This window comes from Mus caroli, unplaced genomic scaffold (assembly GCF_978045245.1).
Source record: "Mus caroli unplaced genomic scaffold, Mus_caroli_1 scaffold_6, whole genome shotgun sequence".
Lineage (NCBI taxonomy): Eukaryota > Metazoa > Chordata > Mammalia > Rodentia > Muridae > Mus > Mus caroli.
In genome coordinates, this window is record NW_028227261.1 from 40,002,237 (window position 1) to 40,027,365 (window position 25,129).

Here is a 25,129-nt window from a genome sequence, read left to right on the forward strand (position 1 = left end):
TGATGTCATCGAGGCTACAGTCTTTTTGTGACACTCCTGTCTTGGTTGTGTCATGTGACCTAAGCTCACTAAAAGCCAGGTCAAAGCCACCTGGCCCTACACCATCAGACCCAGGTTCATGGGATAAAGCCGTATCTTGCTAGGTTTCGATTCCTTAGCTGTGTATGCCTGGGGGCGGGGGGCGGGGATGGGGGGGGAAGAGCACAATCTAGGATCTGATAACAGGGGCATTTGCTTTTTGGTGGGAAGGTGAGGCCACTGGCGTTACACTATCTAGTCTTTCATTTTATCTGCAGCTGTCTAAGGCTCTAGCGTGAGACCATGGGTAACTATCGGCCTCAATATGATTTGTGAAAACTGAGGTGGGATTATACAGATTTACAGTGAGGTTGCATTATTCAAGAAAACAGTAAGGCTGGGCACTACCTAGCACACGCCCCTCCCTAAGGCAGTCCCCATACTTTCCACAGTCTTAGAGGAATGAAGCTGAGGTCTAAGGGGTATGGGAGAAGAAAGGGCTAGAATGTAAACTAACGTCAATACGAGTATTTACCTAACATTCACAAGGCTCTGAGTTCAAGCCTTAGGGGGAGGGGGAGGTATAGCCACAGGGGATCAGGTATTAATGCTATTCAAGACTCCCAGAAAGGAGTCAGAGCTTGTTCTGGATCATTATCAGAACTGTTCCTTGACTTGGCTGCCTAATCTTTGACCCAAGTCAGTGCAGTCTCTGCCCATTCCCAGGTCCTCAAAGACACACAGTACCCTCTGGGAAGTAGCACTGATATTGTGTAATGAAAATAAAACAGTAGCTACAGCTACTATTGATGGAAACTTAGTGTCTCAACCACAGCAATCTGGGTTAGAGGTGACATGTAATTAAGTAGAGTGCTTGCCCAGCCTGTGTGAGACCCTAGCATTGCTCCCTAGCGTTGGGGTGAGAGAAAGCTCATTTTTGTAGATAAGGAAACTTGGAGAAATTATCCAACATGACCAAAGTCCTGTAAGTACACGTTAGAGATATTTCTAACCCAGGGCTGCTTAGCTCTGGAATCCATGTTCTTCTGATCACTGGTCAGAGGAAGAGGCCCTGACCTCGACAAGCCTCCTTGTCTAAGTCTGGTCCCCCTATGGCAGCCTTTTCTCATTGCCTGACAAATAAGTTTCTGGGCATGGTGACCTTCTCAAATGTCTTCTCAGCGCAATTGTTCCGAGTCTGGCCTGCATCTTCTCTCAGGTTTGCTCCCACATTTTGCCCTTTCAATGTCCTCTAACCTTCCAGCTGAAGTCCCACAAGACTTCCAGTTTCCTCATTCTAGTGATCTCATATCTTGAGTTCCCCTGGCTGATATCTTTAGGAAGGCCTGGGCAGTTCTTGGAGACCTACTAAGGCAATGAGCAATCGTTCCTTACAGGAACAACAAACAAAACACAGTGGTTTTCTAATCCCTCCAAAGCTCACTTAGACTTAGAAGTAGAATTGAAGAGTCAGAGTCAGGTGAAGTGGAGATTGCCAAATAGAGAGAGCTGTAAACGCTTGCTCTTCTATCAATTTCTCTGCCCTGTTTGGGAATTGAAAATCTGTAACTAAATATATATATATATATTTTTGTTTTGTTTTGTTTTTTTTTTGTTTGTTTTTTCGAGACAGGGTTTCTCTGTATAGCCCTGGCTGTCCTGGAACTCCCTCTGTAGACCAGGCTGGCCTCGAACTCAGAAATCCGCCTGCCTCTGCCTCCCGAGTGCTGGGATTAAAGGCGTGCGCCACCACGCCCGGCACTAAAAATATTTTAATGTTAAAAAATAAGATAAATTGAAATTATGTATCTTTTCTCATCATAATGCAATAAAACTTAAATCAAAGAAAAATAAATAAATAAAACGTTAACAGAGCCCGTTCTTGAACACAAACTTCTGAATTGTAAAGAACAAACACCAGGCCAACAAAATTCCATTTGTAGAGAAAGGACTGGGGCTCCTCCCACACACAAGCAGTCCTTAGCTCTAAGGTCGCGGGAAGAGAGCGCCTGGCACAGAGTGAAGGTGGCTATTGTGACTTCCCGGGCCCCGGAAGGGGTGGCTCATTGCCCAAGGGTGTGACCTGGTCCAAGGCCCTGTGAAGGAACTGCCCTTCGTGCCCACTGTACTCCGGGAGACAGGTTCTGGACGGAGGGAGTGTCAAAGGCGGAGTCTCAGGCTCCACCCCGACCTCCTGGTCCACCCCGCACAGTGTCCGCGTGGTTCTCATACAATTTACCCTGCAGAGCCTGAGGTCCTCAGCCGGCTTCTGGCTGAGGTGGCCCTGCAGAGAGGATCAGTCCCCCAAAGTTAGACTTCGCGACCTCTGCCCAGAAAACACGCTCTTCGGATAGACCAGGACTCCGCCGGCTTCCAACTACTAGTCCTGAACCAAGAGTCTTGGAGTTCTAAACGAGTGAGCGGCCCCAGAAAAACAGATCCGGGTGGCCGGCAATTGGGCTCGCCATGGCTGCGCCCGCCCGCCGTCTGTGTCACATCGCTTTCCATGTGCCAGCTGGGCAGCCCCTAGCGAGGGACCTACATCGTCTCTTCGGCTTCCAGCCCCTGGCGGTGAGAGAAGCAGGCGGCTGGAGACAGCTGGCCCTGCGCAGCGGGGACGCTGTCTTTCTAGTGAATGAGGGTACCGGGCCCCAGGAGCCACTGTACAGCCTGGACCCGCATCATTCGGTGCCCAGTGCCACGAACCTGTGCTTCGACGTGGAGGATGTGGACGGCGCCGCCCGCGCGCTGACGGCTCGCGGCTGCATCATGCCGGTACCACCCACTAGGGTGAGAGATGCACAGGGCACAGCCACCTACACAGTGCTCAGCTCTCCGGCTGGTAATCTAAGCCTTACGTTGCTGCAGCGTGCTGGCTATCGCGGATCCTTCCTGCCCGGGTTCAGACCTCTGCCTTGCACACCTGGCCCAGGTTGGGTCAGCCACGTGGACCACTTGACCTTGGCCTGCACCTCCGGCAGCTCCCCTACACTTATGCGCTGGTTCCACGACTGCCTAGGCTTTCATCACTTGCCGCTGAGCCCAGGTGAGGATCCGGAGCTGGGCCTCAAGGTGGCTGCAGGGTCTGGGCGAGGGGGACTACGGCTTACTGCCTTGCAGACTCCGCCGAATAGTACTGTCCCCACCCTCGTGCTGGCGGAGTCCCTGCCGGGACTCAACAGCAAACAGGACCAGGTAGAGCAATTTCTAACCCGGCATGGGGGGCCAGGCCTGCAGCACGTAGGACTGTACACTCCTAACATCATAAACGCTTCTGAGGGAATGGAGAAGGCTGGATGCCGGCTTCTGACTCCTCCTGAAGCTTATTACCAACAGCCCGGCAAAGAAGAACAAATCCTAGCCGCAGGGCACAAGCCTGGCCTTCTAGAACGGCAGGGAATCCTGCTGGATGGTGATAAAGACGAGTTTTTGCTTCAGGTCTTCACCAAGTCCCTCTTCGCCGAAGACACTTTCTTCCTGGAGCTGATTCAGAGACAGGGGGCCACAGGTTTTGGCCAGAACAACATCAGGGCACTATGGCAGGCGGTGCAAGAGGAAGCAGCCAGGGCCCAGGGAGCCTAACCCAGGCTAGAACTTGTCTTTGGTGCTCCTTGCCTGTTGGAACTGACACAGGCCAGCAGGAGCTGGACCACACCTCCACGGAACTACACCCAGATAGAAAGGCTCTAGTTCCCTTAGGGTCAGGTGTGATCTTCATCCCAAACAGTATCTGAGATGGGATTTAAAACAGCAAGAACCCCTAAAATGTGTAGGTAATATCAATAAAGGAATCCGGTCGTAAGACAACCACACTCCTGAGCCTCGGTGTCTTCCTGCATTTCCCTCCCACCCACCCTTCAAGTTTTGTGACTGTTAGTCCTTTTACTTTCTGAAGTTTCATTACAGGTGAAATGTACCCTGAATGAATGATTCTGTTGTTGAGGAAGGAATTTGATACAAATCTTCCTTTGTGCTGACCTCTCTAGGGAGCACCTGTTGCAGGTGCAGACTAATAGGCCAGCATTAGCCCAACCGCCTGGGTAAGGTGATGTCTAGTTCCAATCAGAGCTGACCTGAGACCCAGATGGGAGTGATGGATGTCAGGCACTTGACAGATGCTCCCTCCAGCTGCCCTTGCTCTTTTCCGAGGGAGAACATCTGGTCAGGGTGCCTCTAGCCTCCAGAACTGTCAGCCAGAGGAAGTCAGACCCGAGCTGACTTTACCATCTTCTGAGTCTCTCAAACTTAAGTGAAGAGGCTAGAAAAAGCACAGAAAGTTCTCCAAAGGACTACAAAAATAAGCACTTTATTGGACTGGATTTTGGGTGGGGAATCCCAGTATCACTGGGTAGTACTGTTGGGTTTGTCTGTGGGGATATGACGCTGAAAGAAAGTATCCAGGACTTGCTGTCCCAGGCTGGGTTTTTTCCGGCTTGATGGAGGACACAGCTGGGACCTTTTTGAACCCTGTGCAAAATTCCAAGGTGGGAGGTAATGAGCACACCAGGGACTCTGCTACCCACTGGAGTAGGGAAAAATTTCCAACTGCCTTCAAGCATCAACCTCTTCAATCGACTCCCTAAAAGGTACCCAAGAAAATGTTGCTAAGATACAAAGCTGGGCTGGGGACATAGCTAGGTTGATGGAAGGCTTGCCTAACACACACAGAACCCTACGTTTGAGTCCTAGTGTCAGATGAAACTGAGTGCAGTGGGCGTGTGCCTAGAATCCCATCGTGAAGGAGGATTACAAGTTCAAGGCCATCTTCAGCTGCACAGTGAGGGTGAGAATGGATGGGTCAGTGGTTAAGAATGTCCTACAGGACGCCGGGCGTGGTGGCGCACGCCTTTAATCCCAGCACTCGGGAGGCAGAGGCAGGCGGATTTCTGAGTTCAAGGCCAGCCTGGTCTACAAAGTGAGTTCCAGGACAGCCAGGGCTATACAGAGAAACCCTGTCTCAAAAAACCAAAAAAAAAAAAAAAAAAACAAAAAATAAAAAAAAAAAAAGCCTGTCTTCTCCATAAAATGTGTTGGCAGTCAGGATTTCATGTCCTGGCTGACTGACTGACACAGAGCCACCCTCTCCAGCTCCTTAAGCACTGCAGACTCCACTATGTTCCAGTCATGGCTGACTCTCCTCCCAAAGCTGAAGCAAGCTACTCATTTCTAGGACTCAAATTAGCAGTTATTTTCTCTAAGCAGCTTTTCTTAATTCTTTTCTCAAGGATGGCTCACTACAAAGCTCCCACAAACCTAGCACAAACACTTGGCGTACCTTTGACAGAGAGCCCACTCCAATGTTCTTGTTCCCCTACCCTGAGGTTCACAGTGTACAATCAGTCCCTAGTTTACAAACTGTCCTTCCGCCTCCAGCAAAACCTAGACTGGGTAATATTCATGCCAGAAGGTCAACAGAAACAGGCCTGGGGGAAGAGGGCGGAATGAACCTTCGAGGCTCACCTTGCAGGTCCCTTGCCGATGGTCCTCATACATGCGGAACACCTAGCAAAGATGGAGGTGGAAGGAACAAGACAGGGCTGGCACCTTCTACAAAAAGAACCAATACCCAGAGTTCCACCCCAGCCTAAGGTCAGCCCCAGCCATACTGTTTACAGCATGCATTCTTTCTCAGTTACACAGCAAGGAGTTTACATAAAGCATGTAAGAGACAGACAAGAGGACAGCAAAGACAACAAAGGTGGTGCCTTTTTCATGGCAGTAGACACAGCTGCATTGCAGAATTCCTCCCAGGTCAGCCATCGAGCGCCAGGGGGTGCAGCGTTCGCTGGCGCCTGTCCTAGAGCCAGACTATATACTTGATACGTCAGTTTGATGTGAGAGAAGATGTGGATCACCTGGGGGGAGGAGGAAGAGACCGAACCAGGTCTGTGAATGTGAACACAGAATCCCTCGTCCCTGTCACCTTTGCTAACCTACCTCCCCAAGGTGCTGGAGACGAGTGGCAGGGAGGGGCCCACACCAGCGCCGCAGTTCCAGCAGAAGGGCTTTGTGCTGATGCTGTTCTGAGGGCTCCAAGGTGACAGATGGGAACTCCCACAGTCCTGCCAGCAGACCTGATGGCAGCCAGATATCCAGTCAGCCTCCTCTACTGCCTCTTCTAACTCCTGTTGCTCATGACTGTCCTCCGTCCCAATATCTGGGTACCTGAGTCAGGCCTTTGCACCAGGAGGATGAGGGGACCCCCGATGGCTCGGGGCTGCTCCACAACACAGGTGGCAGAGTACTCCTCCCTGGGAGGCCTGCGGCTGGCCTTTCGAGGAAAGTTGGTCACTCCCATGCTGGGGTCCCAGGGGCTTGTGGAAGGGAGGCAAAGCTGGCACTGTCTGGTGTTGAGAGCTAGAAACAAAGATTCCCAGCCCTGCTCAGGCCAAGGGGCCTTAGGTGCCAAGCCCAGGCGGAGGCTTAGTCCCACTGCAGAATCATACTCAGGCTTGAAAAGGGACCTCCCTGAAAGGGCCAGGGTTGGGGTGAGGGCCAGTGCTCACCACACTCCTCTATGTCAGGACGGCCTGGCAAGGCTGAGAGCTGACCCCGCTCCACCTGGGAGACACAAAAGAGGGTGTCACAGCACAAGAGTCACTCTCTAGGACACTCTTAATACCTCTTCCTCTGGAGGCTCACCCTCTGGTGTGCCCTGCATAAACTCTGCACGGGGCAATGGCTGCAGAGAGGGCGCTGTGGGGTGCACACTGTAGCCCCCAGCTCCATGGCAGCTTGATTGAAGTCCCCAGGCCGGGCTGGGTCCACTAGCTGCTGGGCTAAGTTCCTAAAAGTAAGGAGCACTTCTGTAAGCAAAGGCCCTTTAAACAGACCCTTTCCAACTTCCCGTCACCTCATTATCCTACCAGAGGTGATGAGAGACAAGGGTGCTGGTGGGATCGGCACCAATGGCGCGGACACGGCACAGCACCCGTAAAACATTCCCATCTACCACACCGGTTACCTGCACAAGAGGAGCCTGGGGGTCAGACTGGACTTGGTGTAAGGGGCGCTCACATTAAGTATAGCCAGGCTATGGGCTTACCTGGTCAAAGGCAATGGAAGCAATGGCTCCAGCCGTGTACCGCCCCACACCAGGCAGGAGCTGCTGTAGGGTCTCTGCTGTACGTGGCATATGGCCTCCTAGCTCCTCTACCACCTAATGGAGCAGGAAGCTCACAGTTAAGATATCAGGGGACACCGGGCTATTTTTCAGCGCACCCACCCACTTACCTTCCTAGCTCCTTCTTGTAGCCGACGGCCTCGAGAATAGTAGCCCAGGCCAGACCAGAGCTGGTTCACCTCCTAGGTGGAGGTCAGAGGTCAAAGTTCAGTGGTCTGTCTCTCAGTTGTTTCTATCTTCCCTAAACAGTGTGTGTGTGTGGGGGGGGGTCCTCACCTCCAGGGAAGCGCTGGCCAGGTCTTGAAGCTTTGGCCACTTCTGTAGACCCAAGACAGGCAAAAAGAAGTAAGGTCAAAAGCCGGGTGTGGTGGCACACACCTTTAATCCCAGCACTGGGCAGAGGCAGGTGAATTTCTGAGTTTGAGGCCAGCCTGGTCTACAGAGTGAGTTCCAGGACAGCCAAGGCTACACAGAGAAACCCTGTCTTGAAAAACCAAAACCAAACAAACAAATAAACAAATAAAAAAACGAAGTAAGGTCAAGAATGGGGATGATAGAGGAAGCCTTTTCTGGGGTCTAGTCAACTCTCCCTCCCTCCCCAACATCACCTGCATCCATCGAGTATAATAGTCGATCACTGTGGCAACCTGGGTCTGCTGCAGCATAACCTCTGACACCCACACTGGGGAAGGGGGATTAATGTGAGAGGACTGCTGGCTCCAAGCTCTTAGCCCTCAAACACAAGATCAACCCCTAAACGCAAGGACCTCCAGGCAAAGCAGCCTTTGCACTGACCAGCATAGGCCCTCCTGTCCGAGTTGGCTTCTTCTTTCGCCTGTCAATAAAACCAAGGGTGAAAACTACTGTCAAAAGGGCGAAGTGCTGACTTCCCATTCCACTGTCTCTGTCCCATCCACTTACCAAGTTTCTCCAAGGGAGGTCACGCTTCTCTTGGTCATACCAGCTGAGCAAGTTCCTTCGGAAAGCTGTGACATCAGCCACGTCGCTGAAGAGATGATATGGGGAGACAGAGGCCTGCAGTAACTCCTCTCTCTTCTGCTTGGCCAGGCCTGCAGGACAGCCAGGAGAACTCAGGGATCTTTTTTTTTAAAGAATTATTTTTAACTTTGTGTGTGTCCAAGGTCTCTGATTCCCTAGAGCTGGAGTTCTCAGCAGTTGTGAACTGCCTGATAGCTGAGTCATCTCTGGAAACCCTTTTCAGTTTTCTGAGGCAAGGCCTCAACAGGATCTCATCCACTCCAGGCTGGACTCAAACTTGCTAAGTAGCCAAGGCTGGTTATGACCGAATCCTGTCTCAACCTCCCAAGTGCTAAGATGACAAGGGTGATCACCACGCCTGGCTCTTCAGTATTTACGATTTATCTAATTGTTTTTATTGTGTGTCTGATGTGATGTATGGGCATGAGTGCCATGGTGTGCATGTGGAGGTCAGAGGGCTGCTTTCTCGGAGTCTGTTCTCTCCTTCTGCCTTTCCGTGGGTCCGGGAGGTCAAACTCAGGTCATTAGGTTTGTGTGGCAAAGGCTTTTTCCAGCTGAACCGTCTGCTGGCTCTTTTACGGATTGTTTTTTGCACAGGCGCATTGGGGACCCAGAGCACAATAACCCATACAATCTGTTCCCACTCGGGGCCTCTCCCTCCTACTCTCGTCTCTCGCTCAGGCTTTGCAACTGCCATCAGACCCGAGTTCTGGTTGTGTGAAGCCCAGACCAAATTTCTGATCTTAGTTTTGTCAGAGTCATTGTTTTCTCTCAACCACAAACAAAAATCCAACAGTTTTAGGCAGAATATATACTATGCAATACTATGGGCGTCCCTATTTACAAATCATATTCAGGCTTATAAGCTCATGTGACCCCATGAGAGCCACATGACACACAAGAATGTGTCAAAGAAATTGTTCTATTCTACTGGTAATAAAACACCCAAGGCAGTGGCTCAAAGTTACACAGCAACACAGTCAGAATTTGCTTCTTAATTCCTTGGTTCACAGCAAGCCTGAATCTGCCCTCTTTTCTGGCCAGTGAAACCAGTTCCTTGAAACTGGTGAGGGTCAAGCTCCTTACCATCCAGGCTGGAAGGCTTAGCCTGGCTGCTGCTAAGGGCACATGTTCTCCTTCTCTTGTGGTTGGCTGGTTGCTTTTTGTGACTCCTCACAGATGCTCGGAGTTTCTTCATGATAACCTGGAACAGACAGATGTGGCCAATGTGGTCATCTCTCGAAACAAAAGGGCGAAGGTCAGCCACAACGAGGCTGAATCTCAGGAGTCCTGCAGGAATTATAGCCAACCCTTCCCAGATCACTCAGAATGTCTAACTTTTTTTCCTTTTTTTGTCTTTTGTCTGCATGCATGCATGCAGATACCATGTGCGACCCTCAGAGGCTAGAGAAGGTGTGAGATCCCTGAAACTGGAGTTATAGGATTTGTGCTAAGAACAGGACTCTGCTATAAGGACAGCCAGTGCCTTTAAATGCCGAACCATCTCTCTAGCCCTGTTACTTTGACTTTTGAAGTAGGGTCTCACTTATATAGTACAGACTGGTTTCATAGTCCTGATCTCCTGTGATGGATGTCAATTTAACTAGGATCAACTAAAATCCAAACAGCTGGACGTGTCTGTGAAGAATTTTCTTGATTGGATATTACGAAGTGGGAAAGCACATCCTAACCCCGGGTCATCATCCCTTTTGGTGGTACCCACATCAAAGGACAAACAGGCAGAAGCTTGCTTTTTGCCTGTTTGCCCTTACTCTTGCTGGCAAGTTTATCTTTCTGTTGCTGAGGCATCTTTTCCCTGGTATTAGAACCTACTCCAGGATTCAAACATAGACTGAAGACCAGCAGCTCTCCAGTCCCCAGAGCCAGTGACTTCAGCACAGATTGGGACTGCAGAGACCTCCAGTTTCCTAGACTGAACCGCCACCAGATTCTTGGCCTTTCCATCAGGAAATAGCCATTGTTGAACCACAGCCTATAAGCCACTCTATTAAGTCACCTCTTAATATGTATATTCTATCAGGTCTGTCCCTTTAGAGACCGAAATATATCCTCCTATCATTACCTCCCACGTGTGCACAGCTATACCGGACATGTCTGTACCGGCTGGTTTTGTGTGTCAATCTGACACAAGCTAGTTATCAGAGAGGGAAGAGCCTCTGTTGAGGAAATGCCTCATGAGATCCAGCTGTAAGGCATTTTCTCAATTAGTGATCAGTGGAGGGCCCACCTGCCATCCTTGAGCTGGTGGTCCTGGGTTCTGTAACAAAAAGCAGGCTGGGCAATCCATGCGGAGCAAGCCAGTAAGCAGCACCCTCCAGGGCCTCTGCATCAGCTCCTGCCTCTAGGATCCTGCCCCGTGTGAGTTCCTGTCCTGACTTGAATGGTCCTCATAAGATCATGTTTGAAGGCTTTGTCCCCAGTTAGTGGAACTGTCTGGGAAGGACTATGAGGTGTGGCCTTGTTGGAGCATGTGTGTCACTGGGGGTGGTGGGCTTTGAAATTTAAAAAGGCTCATACCAGGGGCCAGGTTTTTCTTTCTTTCTTTGCTGTCTGGATGCAAAGTTCTCAGCCACTGCTTCCTGCCATGATGACATGGACTAAACCTATGAAACTGTGAGCCAGCCCCAGTTAAATGCTTCTTGTTTTTCTGTTTTCTGTTTTTTTAAAGTAATAGTTGCCTTGGTCATGGTGCCTTTTCTGAGCAATAAAACAGAAACTAATGCCTATGGTTTGGTGTTGGCTAACTATGGCACTGATGTATGCCCAAAGAAGTTGAGCAAGTGGCTTCAGAGGATGCTAGACAAAAAGTAAAGGGGCAGGGTGGGGCGGGGCCAAAACCCAAGGAGCACTTGTGTATATATATATATATATATATATATATATATATATACCTGATGCCTAGCACCATGTATCCATTGTTATGGGGTGTTTGGGGTGTCTGGGAGTATGTGATATGTAGGAAGTTTGTCTGTTAGATATCTAGCATAGTTATACTAAACATCTGTAACTACCTAGTCCACTTCACAGAAATGAGAAATAAGAATGAGGGGGAAAGACTTGCTTGAGAACAGATAGCAAATCAATGAAATAAGGCAGATAGACTATTTTCATTCCAAATCGATTCCTGGGCTAGTAAATTTTACTGGCTGGCCATTAGTCATGAGAAAATACATCAGGTATTTTCTGATGCTGCCAGCCTGCTTTCCTGGGTATCTTTTCTCTAATTGCAAAAAAACGTTACTAACAGGGGACAGTAGGATCACTGAGCAGATACGGGTGCCTGATGACCATGGCATGCCCGGACTCACACACATATACATAGACTAGAAATAGATTAAATAAAGCCAATAGGAGAAGGGACTTTCTAAAAGTACCTGACACTTAGAGGGAGTGCTTACTGTGAGTTCAACCCCAGCAGGCAGGGACTAGTACTTCCATACAGCTCGGGAAGCAGAGGCCTGAAGAGTGAAGCAATTCAATCTTATCTCTGCTGTGCTGCAACCCTACCTAACCTGTTTAATAGTCTCCCCCCTCCTCCCCTTCATTTTCACCATATGGCCCTGCTTCCACTTTCAGTGTACGGGGTATACAAGGTAAGTCTATTTGCTCTGCCTTCCCCCCAACCTTTATGTGAAGGCCTCCTCTTCCCCAGGACCACGCCTACAGTACTCTGAAGAGGACACATTCTCTCATCATCGCCAACTTCCTTGCCACGCTCACTCACTTTCACAATTCCTCCTACAGCCTGTTCTCTGAAGAAGAAAGCAAGACATGATCATGGCCTGCTGGCTGGCAGCTGTAATCCCAGCATTTAGGAGATGAAGCCAGGAGGCTGAGAAGGTCAAGGCCGTCTTCAGCTAAGCTGAGTTTGAGGGCTACTCTAGCCGGCATGAAACAACATGGCAAAAGAAAAGACAGGTGATGATGCTTTGGTTTTTTCCACTTCTATACATGAACTGTTTAATGGCTTCTATCAATCCCTGAACAAATATTTCTATTTACAGACTGCCTACTGTATGTCAAACAATCTACCCCAGTGTAGGAGCTACAGAAGTCCTTGTGCTTCAGAGGAGCCAGGAATGTTAAAACACGAAGGGGTGGGGGTCTCTGCAAAGGGAGAGACCTAAAACCCATTTTCCACCCAGAAAGCCGGGTAATAACCCGGTGACAGCTCCTCTATCTGTGCGGCTGAGGCAACACCCAACCCTTCCCCAGACCCGTATCAGCCTTTGAACCTGTTCTCTATGGATGATCTCACTGTACTTTGTCAAAGGTTTTGATATCTTAAGTTTGATTGTACACGTGGGGCTGAGTGATTTATCACCAGGAAATCTTTCACCAAAATGTGTTGTGCTTAGATATGCCTAAAAAAATCCACTGGGGGGGGAGGGGTGAGACTCCGAATACTGGCTACAGAGTTGTGTTGAACCAAACCAAGGTGCTTTGGGAGGCCATGATGAAGCCTCAGCAAACACGAACAGCTTCTGCCAGAAGACAACTTATATTCTAACAGGTAGACAATGAACAATACACATAACAAATTATACAAAACGCTTTAAGTAACTAGCTGGCTGGCAGTGATGCACACCTTTAATCCCAGCACCTGGGAGGCAGAGGCAGGCGGAGCTCTGGGAGTTCGAGGCCAGTCTGGTCTTCAGAGCAAGTTCCAGGACAGCCGGAGCTACAGAGAAACCCAGTATTGAAAAAGAAAAAAAATTAAAATATAAAGTAACTGTTGGCATACAGAGGTAAGCATGGTGGCACTTCTTTAATGCAGGCACTTGGAAGGCAGAGACAAGCAGATAGGTATGAGTTCCAGACCAGCCTGGTCTACCCAGTAAGTTCCAGTCTAGCCAGGGCTACAAAGTAAGAGACCCTATCTTAAACGAACAAATGCGACAGTGGAGGAGCCCTGAAGAGACTGGCAGCAGGTCTGTGGCATTGCAAGCAATCTAGTGTGTTGTAATGCATGGGAAAGGGGATGGAAGGTAGGACTCAGGTGAGAGGAGGTGGAGAGGTCGGGTAGTCACGAAGTAGCTTGGGGGTGTGGGGGGAACTTTCAGGTCACACTACTGGCTCTTAGACAAACTTGCCTTGGTATCATTGTGAAGATCTATGGATCAGTGCCCTAGGTTCTTGTTCAGTGGGGAGCCATTGAGTAAGCTACTTGGTGAGCCAGACCAGTGCAAGAGTGAGGTCAAGGAGCGTCCAATCCGTGTCAGGAGTGGGACTCTTTTCCTCCTTGTTCTGGGCCTGCATATCCCAGAGCATGAAGCCTTATGACCCCCACCACCCTTGAGGGTAGCCTGGTGCCCAAATTACAGGCTAAACTTCTCTTCCTATAAGGAAACATCAGGCAAGCACCCAGAATTGCTCTTCCTGCAGTCCCAGCATCTCAGCACCCGCCAATAATGCACACCCAGCCTGAAAATCCCTACTCACTCCCCAAGGTTTATATAGCTCTTGTTACCCCCAATAAAGGAGAGCAGTTTCACTGACACCTGTCTCCAGGAGAGGGCTGTTTCTTCCACACTCACTGAGGCTGAGATCCTGCTAACCCACCAGCCCGGCTAAGCTTCATTCCTTCCAGTCCAACCCAGTGTGCGAGGTGCTTTGATATCCAGAGGCCAGAGTGTCATCCTTTCACTATGCTCCAACTGCCTAACTTAATCTTATTTTACTTTATTTTGCCACAGGCTCTCACTGTGCAGCCTTGGCTGGCCTGGAACTCTGCCTCCCCAGTGCTAAGGTTCATGGCTTTTGTCACCTGAATACCATACCTGGCATTCTCCATTGCAGCTTTTATACCAGTTGTAATATCAAATTTACTTTTGATTCTTTTGGTCAATGTCTTCTTATTCTACTTTAAATAAAACAGCACTTTGGAAGCTAAGCAGGATGACTATGAACTCTGGTTTCATCTCAAACAAACAAACAAACCAACCACAAGCCTGGGAGTTGAAAAGATAGTTCAGTGGTTAGTGACAATTAGCACAGAGTTGGATTTCCAGCACCTCCCAATCATCTGCAACTCCAGTTTCAGGTGATCCAACACTTTCTTCTAGCCTCATGGGCACCAGGGACCCTCCCTGTGCACATACATATATTCAAGAAAATACTCATATACATCAAATAAACTCAGACACAGGGACCCTGTGCACATATACATATACAGGAAAACAGTCATATATATTAAACAAAGTAAAAGTTAAAAAAAAAACAAAACCCAAAATCCCACAACTTTGAGTGGAGGTGTGGGTCAGTCAGTGACTGTCTAGGGTACATGAAGTCCTGTGTTCAATCCTGGATCCCACGTGGCTGCACAGTGGGGGCTCATGAGTTTTGATCATAGCATCCATATTGGACTGCTCATAAACCAGCTGTGACATCAGCCCTAGGCTAGGGCCAGGGGGATTAGAGGGCTGTGAGATCTGTGTTGGAGGGTGGGATCTGACTGCACTCACACACAGACCCACGCAGAAATCATACACGGAATTAAAAATAATAACAAACTTTTTTTTTTTTTTTGTTTTTCGAGACAGGGTTTCTCTGTGTAGTTCTGGCTGTTCTTTGTAGACCACTTTGTGGTCAGAAATCTGCCTAATCCGCCTGCCTCTGTCTCCCAAAACTCTGGGATTAAAGGCGTGCGCCACCATCGCCCGGCTACAAATCTTTTTAAAAAGTCAAACCAGAGTGGTTGTGCACACCTATAACCCAGCACTCCAGGTGTGAAGATTGCTTTTTGTTTTGTTTTTGGAGACCAAGAGTTTCTCTGTGCAGCCCTGGACGTTCTGGAGCTCACTCAGTACACCAGGTAGGCCTTGAACTCAAGAGATCTATCTGCCTGCCTCTGATTCCTGAATGATGAGATTAATGTCGGGAACCATCCCACCCAGCCCACCCAGATGATTGGGAGGTGCTGGAAATCCAACTCTGTGCTAATTGTCACTAACCACTGAACTATCTTTTCAACTCCCAGGCTTGTGGTTGGTTTGTTTGTTTGTTTGTTTTTGTAGACAGGGTTTCTCTGTATAGCCCTAGCTGTCCTGGAACTCACTTTATAGACCAGGCTGGCCTTGAACTCAGAAATCCACCTGCCTCTGCCTCGCGAGTGCTGGGATTAAAGGCATGCGCCACCACGCCCAGCTCCTTTTAAGATAAGTTTGAAGCCTTTTCTCTTTTTAAGATAAGGAGAAATCTAGGTCGGTGGAGTCAGAGAACACGTCCTAGGATGGGACTGATTTCCGACATTGTTACCACCTACAGATCAAACTAAGACAACTTGGCTCTTCCTTGCCATCGTCCTACCAAAACTTTAACTCAAGTGCACATTAATACTTAGGTGAATTATCTTTAAAATGTTCCTGGTCACTTTACTACTTATCTACGTGTGTCCTGTAGAACGCTTCCCTCTCACTTCCTTATCTTTCTGGGCTTGTATCCACGCTCAGGCCCCCTTTACTCGGCCGCGCACCCCTCTCTCCGGAACTCCTATGCTTGCTTTAGCTCAGCGCAGGGAACATTCTTTCCTCAACCCAGCGCCGGGAAGCCTGCGCTGCCCATGCTAACTCTTGAGTTTGTGTAGGTGAAACGATCGGCTGTAATTTCAAGGTTCCACGTTCCCGCCACCACAAATGGAAGCATAGATTACCTCCTGCGCAGTCTCCGGCCGGCTGCTCCCGAGAAACCCCGCAGGGGGCGTGGCTTCGCTCAGTAGGGCCGTCCAGCCAATAGATACTCAGCGCGCGCAAGGCCCACGCTCCGCACCCCTCCAGACCACTCGGAACGGAAGTTGACCCTACGGGACCCAGACGCCGAGACCCCGCCCCATCCTAGATCCGTGTCGCTTCTGGAGACGAAGCGGAAGTCTCTGCGTACCTCCAGAAGGCTGGAGAGGAGCGAGGGCGTCATGGCCGCGGACAGTGACGATGGCGTGCCTCCAGTTCCAACGTCCTCTGATGGTGAGCAGCTCCCCAGGGGTGACCACAGAAGCCTAAGGGGTCCTGGGGAGGGAAAAGCCTAGGCTCGGTAGCTCGGAGACAGGCCGGTAGTTCTTCTTGCCTCAGCTATCTTAGACTACAACTCCCAGTGTGCAGCGCGTGCAACTGCAAAACTCGAACTGTTGTAGAGTGGAGCAGTGAGGCGGGTTGGGAGGTGTGTTTTGGATGGAGCCGGTGGTTGTCAGTCGGTAATACCGGAGTGCGTAGTCGTCCACAGTGAGTGGAGCTTGGGTTTAACTTTGGAGCACTTCGGTAGCTGTTGAGGCACCATACATATGTGGCTTTACGGGATCGGTTTGTGTTTGAGATAGGAGCATGCTCTGTAGGCTAGCCTTGAACTCGTGGTCCTTCAGCCTAATGCTCCCTAGACCTGGGGTTACAGGCTGGAGGATAAAGAATCCTTAAAGGTTATCTAGTCCACTTTTCTCCTGATCATGATGCAAAAAAGAAATGATTTCCCAATCCCACATAAAGGCACTGGAGGACACAGATGCCCTTTTTCCAAATTTAGGGCACTGCCCATTTCAGAGCTTGTGTTTAGAGCTGGTAGATGCAAAATCTTTAAGCGAAAGCTTGTCAGTGGGCGCCCCTTTGCCCACATCTAGCTTGGTGTTTGCTTCACTGGGACCTTGTGAAACCATCTAAATCCATCAACGCCCTTATCCCCAGGTGGTGTCAACAAAAACACACAATCTGCAGAGGAGTTTGTGGTTCGGGTTCCTGTGGTAGACGTACAGAGTGACAACTTCAAGGAGATCTGGCCTTCACTCTTGCTAGCCTTAAAGACAGCTAGCTTTGTGGCTGTGGACACGGTGAGTCATGGGAGAAAGGGAGGGCAGGTGGCTCTGAAGGGTTTGGTGATGGGTGTGGAAGATAACCACACTTCCTTTACCCACCCATAGGAGCTGAGTGGACTTGGGGATAGGAAGAATTTGCTGAACCAGTAAGTATAAGCCTTGCCTGTAATCCCAGCTCTAACAAATATGTAGGTCTCAACCCTGATGCTAGGGACTGCCAGCCCTGGTAGTTTGGATTCTTTGTGAAACTAACTCATGCCCAAACCCAACTCTAAGGTGCATTGAGGAACGTTACAAGGCCGTGTGTCATGCTGCCAGGACCCGTTCTGTCCTGTCCCTGGGCCTCGCCTGCTTCAGGCAGCAACCAGATAAGGTAGGAATTACCCTCATCCCAGGTCTGAGGGAGGCATGGGGCATGAGAGTTGAGATCTTAAAGGTGGTGGAGGGTTTTCCTCACAGTTTTTGGTAAAGCAGATCCTCGTTTTTTCAGGGTGAAAATTCTTACTTGGCTCAAGTGTTCAATCTCACCCTGCTGTGCATGGAGGAGTACGTTATAGAACCGAAATCTGTGCAGTTCCTGGTACAGCATGGCTTCAACTTCAACCGGCAGTACGCCCAGGGTATCCCCTACCATAAGGGCAATGACAAGGTAGCTCTCCAGCTTCCTCTGACCTTGAGTTCGAGTCCCCTGTGGTTTATTTCTTGCTTGCATAGGCCTGGGGGTGACATGTGTGTGACAAGGCTCGAGAAACGAGACCTTTGAGGAAGGGGCAGAGCGGGGTTAGATAATGAGGCGGTGCTTCCCCAGTGGGAAACCTGGTTAAGTGTGCTGACAGGGTGTTGACTGGGCATCGTTGTCCTTCCCCTTCCACCTAGGGAGATGAGAGCCAGAGCCAGTCGGTACGGATGCTGTTCCTTGAACTGATTCGGGCCCGTCGGCCCCTGGTGCTACATAATGGCCTTATAGACTTGGTGTTCCTGTACCAGAATTTCTACGCGCACCTGCCTGAGAACTTGGGGACCTTCACTGCTGACCTGTGTGAGATGTTCCCAGCAGGCATCTATGACACCAAATATGCCTCCGAGTTCCATGCCCGATTTGTAGCTTCCTACTTAGAATACGCTTTTCGGAAATGGTGAGAACATGGTTGATGGGAAGGAGTGGGGCCTGGCATGAGCCTGTTTCATTCGCTTATTTATCTAGTACCTACCATATGCCAGGCACTGTTTTTAGGTGCTGAAGATTCAGCAGTGAGCAAAACAACCCCCCCCCCCCTGTTCTGTTGGAACTCATATGCTAGTGGAGCAATACCTTCTTGCGCTGTTGCAGTGAGCGGGAGAATGGGAAGCAACGGGCAGCTGGCAGCCCACATCTTGCCCTGGAATTCTGCAGCTATCCATCTAGCATGAGAGGGCACATTGACTACCGCTGCTGTACGTCCCCTGGGACCTGCCGTCGTTCTCGTCCCACTGGCATCTGTGACAAGTTCTCAGTGAGTATATGTCTGTTTCTTGGGGAGGGAAGGCTCTGATGTATGGAGCCCCTTCTTACACTTTTCCAACCTCCAGGCCTATGGCTGGTGTCCTCTGGGACCACAGTGTCCTCAGTCACACGATATTGACCTTATAATTGACACTGATGAGGCTGTGGCAGAAGATAAGCGGCGGAGACGGCGACGTAAGGACAAACGGAAGAGGTCTTTACAGAGCCAACCAGGGACACAGGCCCTTGCGGAAGCTGAAGATGGTCCTCCCACAAAGCAGGTCTGTGAAGATAGCCTCAAGACTGAGAAAATGGAACAAAAAGTGGCGGAAGGTGAGGCTGGGGATCAGCCTGGCTCCAGGGAAGGTCACACAAGTAGCTTGGAAATGGCACATAGGAGGACAAGTGCTGAAACAGCTGATGTGGCCACCTCAGAACTGCTGGTGAACCAAGCCAGCACTAACCCCGTGCCTGGGGATGGACTGCATCGTGCTGGTTTTGATGCCTTTATGACAGGCTATGTGATGGCCTATGTGGGCCTGAGCCAGGGACTTCAACTCTGCAGCTCTGAACCTTGGCTTCCTGAATGTCACAACAAGGTATATCTAAGTGGTAAAACTGTACCCCTCACAGTGACCAAGAGCCAGTTTTCCCGTCCATCCAAAGCCCACAACCAGAAAATGAAGCTGGCTTGGGGCAGCAGCTGACTCCAACATCTACTTGGTAACTAGGCCCAGGGAGAGAAGCGAAGAAGAGTAGGAGAAGAGATGTTTGGCAGAGTGTAGTGGCTTGTGTTGGTCATCCCAGGAACCTAAAGGCTAAGGCAGGAGGACTGTTACAAGTTCATGGCCTACATAGTTCCAAGTTACCCAGAGCTATACAGCAAAATCATATTTCAAAAATAAGTCATTTGAGTCTTTAGTCTAATTATGTCACATTTAACTGCTACAGAGTTGTCGAGCAGGTCCTGGCAGATACTGACTACTTCAGTACTGTCTTCTCTTGCAGACTCAGGCCTGGGTACAAATAAGGCTAACTAGCACCTGCAACATCAACTTTATTATTTTTTTAATCTGAAAGTGTTTTGGGAAAAGTTAAAAAAAAAAAAATCAACAGAAATGAATTGACCAACTTCATTCTTTGGTTATTTCTTACTGCGGCTCTGTAAGGACAGACTGTTCCCAGAGCTCCAGCTACAGGAGAAAACAAAATCAGTCCAAGTATAAACCATTAACTAAAGGTTGCATCACCTGTTGACACATACATAAAGCAGGCCCTAGGGCCTACAATACCAGCCCCACTCCCAACGCAAGGTTGAAAGTCTTGAGGCAAAACATTAAGACTCCTTTATAAATATGAAAATAGATTAATCAATTGGAAAAGTCTTTGAATAGGTTAGCTTAAAGATCCTTGACCACCACATTGCCTTGTCTCCCCCTTGCATAGAGATGTAGTGATGTGGTCTGACATACAGTAAGTGCAAACAGCAATTATTCAAGTGTCTGAGACATACTGGCAAGAAGCATCCCAGTCTTCAGGTCTAAGAAACAGCCATACCCCTAACAGCCTCCTAGCCAACTCCAGTTTCCATCCTGTAGCTTTTATGCCCCAGAATCGGCATGAGAGACTTAGAGTAGGAAAGGAACTGGTACATGGTACCTGCCAGCCCAGCCTAGAACGAAGAGTTTTTTGGTCCTGTCTAGGACGTGCACTGTGGTCCATGGGAGCCAAATCTCCTTGCTGGATTTCAGAGGCTTAGAATTAGGTTGGCCCTAACTACTGAAACACCTCTCATATAGCAGGCAGGGACTAGTCCTGCCCCCATCTCACCCATCCTGCTTTCCCTGGGTTTGCAAGCTTATTCCAGAGATAGAGAAGTGGACAGAAGCCTTTCGTGGCCTTTCCTCTTCCACCTCCATCTCCTCAGAGGCAGCCCCAGTGCATAGGCTGGTCCCCTTAAGCCTGGGTCCAAAACCGTTTTCTTCTTGGGGGTTAGAGCAGTCCATGGCCTCTTGGCCTGAAGCAGCTGATCGGGCAGATGTCCGGAATGGTGGGATCTCTCTTACTCCGTACTTGAGACTACTGAGTCGTGCTGGAGGCCCATCAGACAGTGATTCTTCACAGCCCACAAATGGACAAGCCTGATGCAAGAACTCAGGTGAACCAGGCAAAGACCGCCACCGTCTGGAAGACATGGCCAAAGGCTCCTGACAGTCAGCCAGAGTTGTACTTCCAGGCCCCGGTGCATCCAGGTCAAATACAAGGGAAATGACAGATTTGCTGGGTAGGTCAAAGAATTTGACCTTCCCACCCTTGAGATCTTGGCGTGCACTGAAAGGGTTGACTTTTGGGGTATGTGTAGCACCATCTCGTGGCTGGTAATAGGGGTCCAAGACACTGACTGTACGTGGGGGCTTATGAGAAAAAATATCTGACTGGCTTCGAGACAGCCAGATAGTACGTCTTGGACGTGGAGACTTGTGGGGAATCTTGTCATCCAGTGAACTCAGTCGCTTCCCTCCAGGCACTTTCTCCAGTGGTCCTAAAGAACAGCAAGCCTGGGTTACTTTCAGGCAATATAAGCAGTATTTTATTACATACTTTTCTTGTCCATTTCATCAACGAGGGAGCAAACAGGGAAGCACTGTGACAAGTCACCCCTGTAAGAGAGCCTAGTACTTTACTGCCCATGACCACTGCCCTCCTCCTTCTGAACCCACGACCTTCCCTAGAGGGAATGTCTCACAGTCTCTTCCCTCCCTTTGGGGTCAAGTTTGGGGTTCTGATCTGATCTCTTACCTTTAGCTGTGGGCTGGAGCTTCCTATCTCTCTCCAACTCTTCTTCCGGTAAGCGGCTCATAATTTCCTTTAGGGTCTTCCCAATCTCCTCAAAGGATGGGCGCAGTTTGGGGTCCATCTGCAGGCATCCATACCAGCCATGAGCCCTATAGTTCACTTCTCACCCCAAAGATGAAGTGTGAATCTGTTTCTGGCATCTTAAGATTCAGATTGTGTAACTAAAGTTTTCTCTAGTATTAGGACTGGCTGGTGTTCTACTCCAACAAATAAAACCTGACAAAGCTTCGTCAGCACTCAAGGAGAGCTGTGGGGTTTACCCTGCAGGCTGAGGATTGAAAAATAAAAAACAGCCATTTTTTCTGTCTTTGGTCCAGGGCTCTCTGGAGAGTCTGTACAGACCAGAGTAGGAATATGGTTGGTGTTACACATCTGGGGGAAACGATGGCATGCCCCTTAGAGGCAAATGTGTAGCCTTTCCCTACATGCTAACCAAATGAAAAGGACTCAGCCAGCACCTGACCAAAGCCAGGTGAAGAAGACACTCACATTACAGCAGTTAAAGGTGAGCTGCAGGAAGTCTGAGGGGCAGTCTCCCACCATGTTCTGGAAAGCATCGTAATCCAGCCCAAAATTCTGTGGGTGAATAAGGTGGAAAAGTGTACAAGGGACACAAACAGAAAAGTCATAAATTATACACACACTTAGAAGCTGGGAGCTGCCTCAGAAATGGAGTAGTTCCAGCAACTCCACCCCAAGGGTAAAACAGTTCCATAGTCAAGGCAACCCATCCCCGTAGTGTTCATTCCATGCCAGCAGCTTACCTCTGTGCGGGGAAGATAGTCCGGATCAGCCTGAATGCGGGCGATGATCTCGCAGAGGATGATGCCATAAGAGAACACGTCTGCCTGGTAAGTAGTCAGAGCTCAGTTTCCCTCAGTGGAGTGAGGAGTGGGATACCTTCCCTGCCTCACCCACATCTCTTTAACAGCCTAGGTCTAGGCCATGTTTCCCATATTCTATTCAAGTCACCCACCAGGTAACTGCCAGATGCTAACATGAATGGCTCAGATCTTTTCCTGGGCCACAAAGGCTAATCTCTAATACTTACCTTCTCATTATAAGGCTCATCTCGGAGAACCTCAGGTGCCATCCAGAAAGGCGAGCCCACCACAGCTAGCTTCTCGCTCCCTATACTGTGAAGGAAAGAAACTTTGCCAGTGCCTGGTGCAATGGGAATTAACAAAATAAATAAAGGTTTCACATAGCCTAAACTGTATATAATGGAGGATGACTTCTAGCTATTGATCCTCCAGCTTCTCCCTTCTGAGCTCTGGTGTTGGGATTTACTTGGCCTGCCTCCCGAGTGCTAGGATTAAAGGCGTGCGCCACCACGCCCGGCATGGGATTTACTTGGCTTTGTGCATTCAAGGTGAGCAAGCAGAAGTTAGTTAACTAACTTCTAACTGGGCTGTGTCCCCAGCCCTTTTTTAAGTCTTTGTTGCTGAGACACAGGCTCATAAAGCCCCTACTAGGCTCAAATTTGCAGGGATCCGTCTGCCTCTGCCTTGAAAGCACTGGGATTAGAGTGTGCCACCATGTCTGTCCATACAGTCAGAGAGCAGTGGGATTACAGGTGTGTGCCACTATGCCCTACTATAACAAGATACACGGATCTTGGGGCTGGTGAGATGGCTCAGTGGGTAAGAGCACCCGACTGCTCTTCCAGAGGTCCAGAGTTCAAATCCCAGCAACCACATGGTGGCTCACAACCATCCGTAACGAGATCTGGCGCCCTCTTCTGGAGTGTCTGAGGACACCTACAGTGTACTTATATATAATAAATAAATAAATCTTAAAAAAAAAAAAAAAAAGATACACGGATCTTTTGATCGCTGTGGTTTTGGTGCTCCCAAGGATGGGTATAGACTTGGAGGGGTCAATTCCAGGAGTGAACCTGAGCCGTGGCCAGGTCCCGATTCTGCCTTAGTTCTGACTACTGCCTGTAGGCTTAGTGTCCACTAGGGTTACTCACCTAGCATCAGGGATCTTCTCAGCCAGGCCAAAGTCAGCTACCACAGCAGAGTAACCGTTTTCATCTCTCTTTATCAGGCAGTTCTAGGGTTCCCAAAGCAAAGAAGGTAGCTTAGAAGGAGGGATCAGCCAGCCAGAGTTAACACGAATGTCTCTACAAGAATAGCTTGTCCTGTTTATTGGTGAACCACACACTTAGCCTGATCCCAAGGTCAAAATTGGGGGCTTTAATATAGCGAATGAGGTTAGGTGTGATCCTTTAACCTCAGCCCTGGGGAGGCAGCAAGTCCGGGCTAGCGAGGGTACATAATGAGAGTCTGTGTGATGGTTATTCTTGGTTGTCCCCTATGTTTGGAATTAACTAAAACACAGGTGACTGGGAACACCTGTGACAGATTTTTTTTTTTCCTAAATTATTTCAGGTGGGAAGTCCCACTTTAATCCAGATCTTTGAGGTGGGAAGACCCACCTCTAATCTGTGTCACACCCTCTGCTGGCAGCCTATATAAAGGACATAGAAGACACTTCCTCTCTGCCTGCTTGCTTGTACTTTCACTGACATGCCACGCCCTCACTGGCATTAGAGCCTACTTTGATATTCTGGCATAGATAGACGATCAGCTGAGACATCAGACTGAACAACTACGGCATTCTTGGCCCTTCTAGTCCAGCCATTGTTGGACTAGCTGGACCACAGCCTGTAAACTATTGTAATAAATCTATTCATTCTGTAAGTTCTGTTCTTCAAACCCGTGTTCTCAGTCTTCCTAGTGCTGCAACCCTTTAGCACAGTTCCTCATGCTGTGGTGACTCCCAACCACAAAATTATTTTTTTTGCTACTTCATAACTAATTTTGCTACTATTATGAATTGTAATGTAAATATTTTGCCAAAGTCATGACCCACAGGTTGAGAATCATCGCTCTAGAGAACCCTAATACACCCCCATCTCCCCCACCTCCAAAAAAAGGCCAAGTGAGAAGATAATTCTGGATTTTGAGTGAGTGACTGCCTTAGGTTTCACTTCCGGCTTCAAGCAAGTTTTTTATTTTGTTTTTTGTTTTTTAATCTAAGTATTTCTGTAAGCAACATACTCCACAAGCAAAGGGATAGAGCATCAGTATATAATGGTCATCATTTGATCCAACAATAACAACAAATGTGTGCTTAAGGTCCCATACACTTTTCCGAGTGATGGTCCAGAATCTCTCTTCTCCTTTTTGTAGTACACAAGAAGCAGGTTCACAGGACAGTTATGGGAGACTACCATCTTCCCAGTGAAAAAGCTGAAGGTATGCAATAAACTCTGGTCAGCCATGCTTATAGGGGGTGATTTGAGGAAAACATGCAGCTTTCTTCTCATCCAGGGCAGTGTGAGGAAGTGGACGAGGAACTTTCACATTCCCCACAGTGCTCACCGGATCAATATGGGCAGAACAAGGCCAGAACTCACATGTGGCTATTACCTTTTGTTTTCGTGTGTGTTTGTCAGGACAGTCTCACTATGTAGCCCTTGACTGGCCTAGAACTAAAAGTGCAGACCAGGATGGCTTCCAGCTTACAGAGATCTGTTTGCCTCTGGGGTGATAGGGTTAAAGGTACAAGCCACCATGACCAGACAAAAACATGATTTTGGACTCAGACTCCTGTATTTTATTTTTTGGTAGAGCCCAGGTTGGCCTAGAACTTGGTACGTATCTGAGGATGACCTTGATTCTCCAGTCTCCACTTCCCAAGTTCTGAATTTCTAAAGCACTTTTTTTTTAAGGTTCCCACACCCGCACCCGCAAATAAGGGTCTCTGTATAGCCCTGGCAGTTCTAGAACTGCCCTGTAGACCAGGCTGGCCTAAAACTCAC

General features: G+C 49.0%; 4 protein-coding genes across 9 annotated transcripts in view; 2 read left to right on the forward strand and 2 right to left on the reverse strand.

Moving 5' to 3' along the window:
* Positions 1 to 2,108: 2,108 nt before the first annotated feature.
* Positions 2,109 to 3,824, forward strand: Hpdl (4-hydroxyphenylpyruvate dioxygenase like). The gene has a single exon (XM_021161132.3). It carries the CDS (start codon positions 2,485 to 2,487, stop codon positions 3,598 to 3,600), a length of 1,116 nt encoding a protein of 371 aa, XP_021016791.1. The 5' UTR covers positions 2,109 to 2,484; the 3' UTR covers positions 3,601 to 3,824.
* A 484-nt stretch (positions 3,825 to 4,308) lies between these two features.
* Positions 4,309 to 16,109, reverse strand: Mutyh (mutY DNA glycosylase). 4 transcript variants are annotated; one of them, XM_085839054.1, is made up of 17 exons: positions 15,813 to 15,904; positions 12,750 to 12,842; positions 9,227 to 9,344; positions 8,063 to 8,211; positions 7,937 to 7,976; positions 7,750 to 7,823; positions 7,418 to 7,459; positions 7,252 to 7,323; positions 7,064 to 7,177; positions 6,885 to 6,982; positions 6,661 to 6,805; positions 6,525 to 6,579; positions 6,184 to 6,375; positions 5,956 to 6,092; positions 5,724 to 5,873; positions 5,479 to 5,520; positions 4,309 to 4,485 (listed from the first exon to the last, which is right to left on the reverse strand). In XM_085839054.1, exons 3-17 carry the CDS (start codon positions 9,336 to 9,338, stop codon positions 4,360 to 4,362), a joined length of 1,548 nt encoding a protein of 515 aa, XP_085695180.1. In that variant the 5' UTR covers positions 9,339 to 9,344; positions 12,750 to 12,842; positions 15,813 to 15,904; the 3' UTR covers positions 4,309 to 4,359. The 4 variants fall into 4 exon arrangements, with proteins under 4 accessions (XP_085695180.1, XP_029332110.1, XP_085695179.1 ...); XM_029476250.1 differs by lacking the exons at positions 12,750 to 12,842; positions 15,813 to 15,904 and adding an exon at positions 16,040 to 16,109; XM_085839053.1 differs by lacking the exon at positions 12,750 to 12,842 and having other exon boundaries at positions 15,813 to 15,934.
* Toe1 (target of EGR1, exonuclease) lies at positions 15,897 to 21,037 on the forward strand. 2 transcript variants are annotated; one of them, XM_085839056.1, is made up of 10 exons: positions 15,897 to 16,122; positions 16,831 to 16,973; positions 17,064 to 17,104; positions 17,235 to 17,331; positions 17,449 to 17,607; positions 17,835 to 18,094; positions 18,289 to 18,451; positions 18,528 to 18,774; positions 19,209 to 19,210; positions 19,450 to 21,037. In XM_085839056.1, the coding sequence occupies exons 1-10, from the start codon at positions 16,071 to 16,073 to the stop codon at positions 19,516 to 19,518; spliced, it is 1,233 nt and encodes a 410-aa protein (XP_085695182.1). In that variant the 5' UTR covers positions 15,897 to 16,070; the 3' UTR covers positions 19,519 to 21,037. The 2 variants fall into 2 exon arrangements, with proteins under 2 accessions (XP_085695182.1, XP_021015031.1); XM_021159372.3 differs by having other exon boundaries at positions 18,528 to 21,037.
* Positions 19,483 to 25,129, reverse strand: part of Tesk2 (testis associated actin remodelling kinase 2) — an 88,756-nt gene continuing 83,109 nt past the window's right edge. For both annotated transcript variants that reach the window (XM_029476249.2, XM_021159371.2), the window contains 6 exons: positions 23,273 to 23,355; positions 22,349 to 22,433; positions 22,062 to 22,145; positions 21,787 to 21,873; positions 21,241 to 21,358; positions 19,483 to 20,983 (listed from right to left, as the gene is read on the reverse strand). In XM_029476249.2, coding sequence (XP_029332109.1) covers positions 20,268 to 20,983; positions 21,241 to 21,358; positions 21,787 to 21,873; positions 22,062 to 22,145; positions 22,349 to 22,433; positions 23,273 to 23,355 — 1,173 coding nt within the window. In that variant the 3' untranslated portion in view covers positions 19,483 to 20,267. The remainder of the gene's footprint in view (positions 20,984 to 21,240; positions 21,359 to 21,786; positions 21,874 to 22,061; positions 22,146 to 22,348; positions 22,434 to 23,272; positions 23,356 to 25,129) is intronic.

What these genes read in the sequence shown, in the direction of transcription:
- Hpdl (XM_021161132.3), top strand. Translation starts at nt 2,485, where the DNA reads ATGGCTGCGCCCGCCCGCCGTCTGTGTCACATCGCTTTCCATGTGCCA.
- Toe1 (XM_021159372.3), top strand. Translation starts at nt 16,071, where the DNA reads ATGGCCGCGGACAGTGACGATGGCGTGCCTCCAGTTCCAACGTCCTCT. An exon ending in AGTTCCAACGTCCTCTGATG is followed by an intron (nt 16,123 to 16,830) that starts GTGAGCAGCTCC and finishes CCTTATCCCCAG; the next exon opens with GTGGTGTCAACAAAAACACA. An exon ending in TCAGGCAGCAACCAGATAAG is followed by an intron (nt 17,332 to 17,448) that starts GTAGGAATTACC and finishes TCGTTTTTTCAG; the next exon opens with GGTGAAAATTCTTACTTGGC.
- Mutyh (XM_029476250.1), bottom strand. Translation starts at nt 16,072, where the DNA reads ATGACGCCCTCGCTCCTCTCCAGCCTTCTGGAG. An exon ending in TCCTCTCCAGCCTTCTGGAG is followed by an intron (nt 9,345 to 16,039) that starts GTACGCAGAGAC and finishes TGTCTGTTCCAG; the next exon opens with GTTATCATGAAGAAACTCCG. An exon ending in TATGCAGGGCACACCAGAGG is followed by an intron (nt 6,580 to 6,660) that starts GTGAGCCTCCAG and finishes TGTGTCTCCCAG; the next exon opens with GTGGAGCGGGGTCAGCTCTC.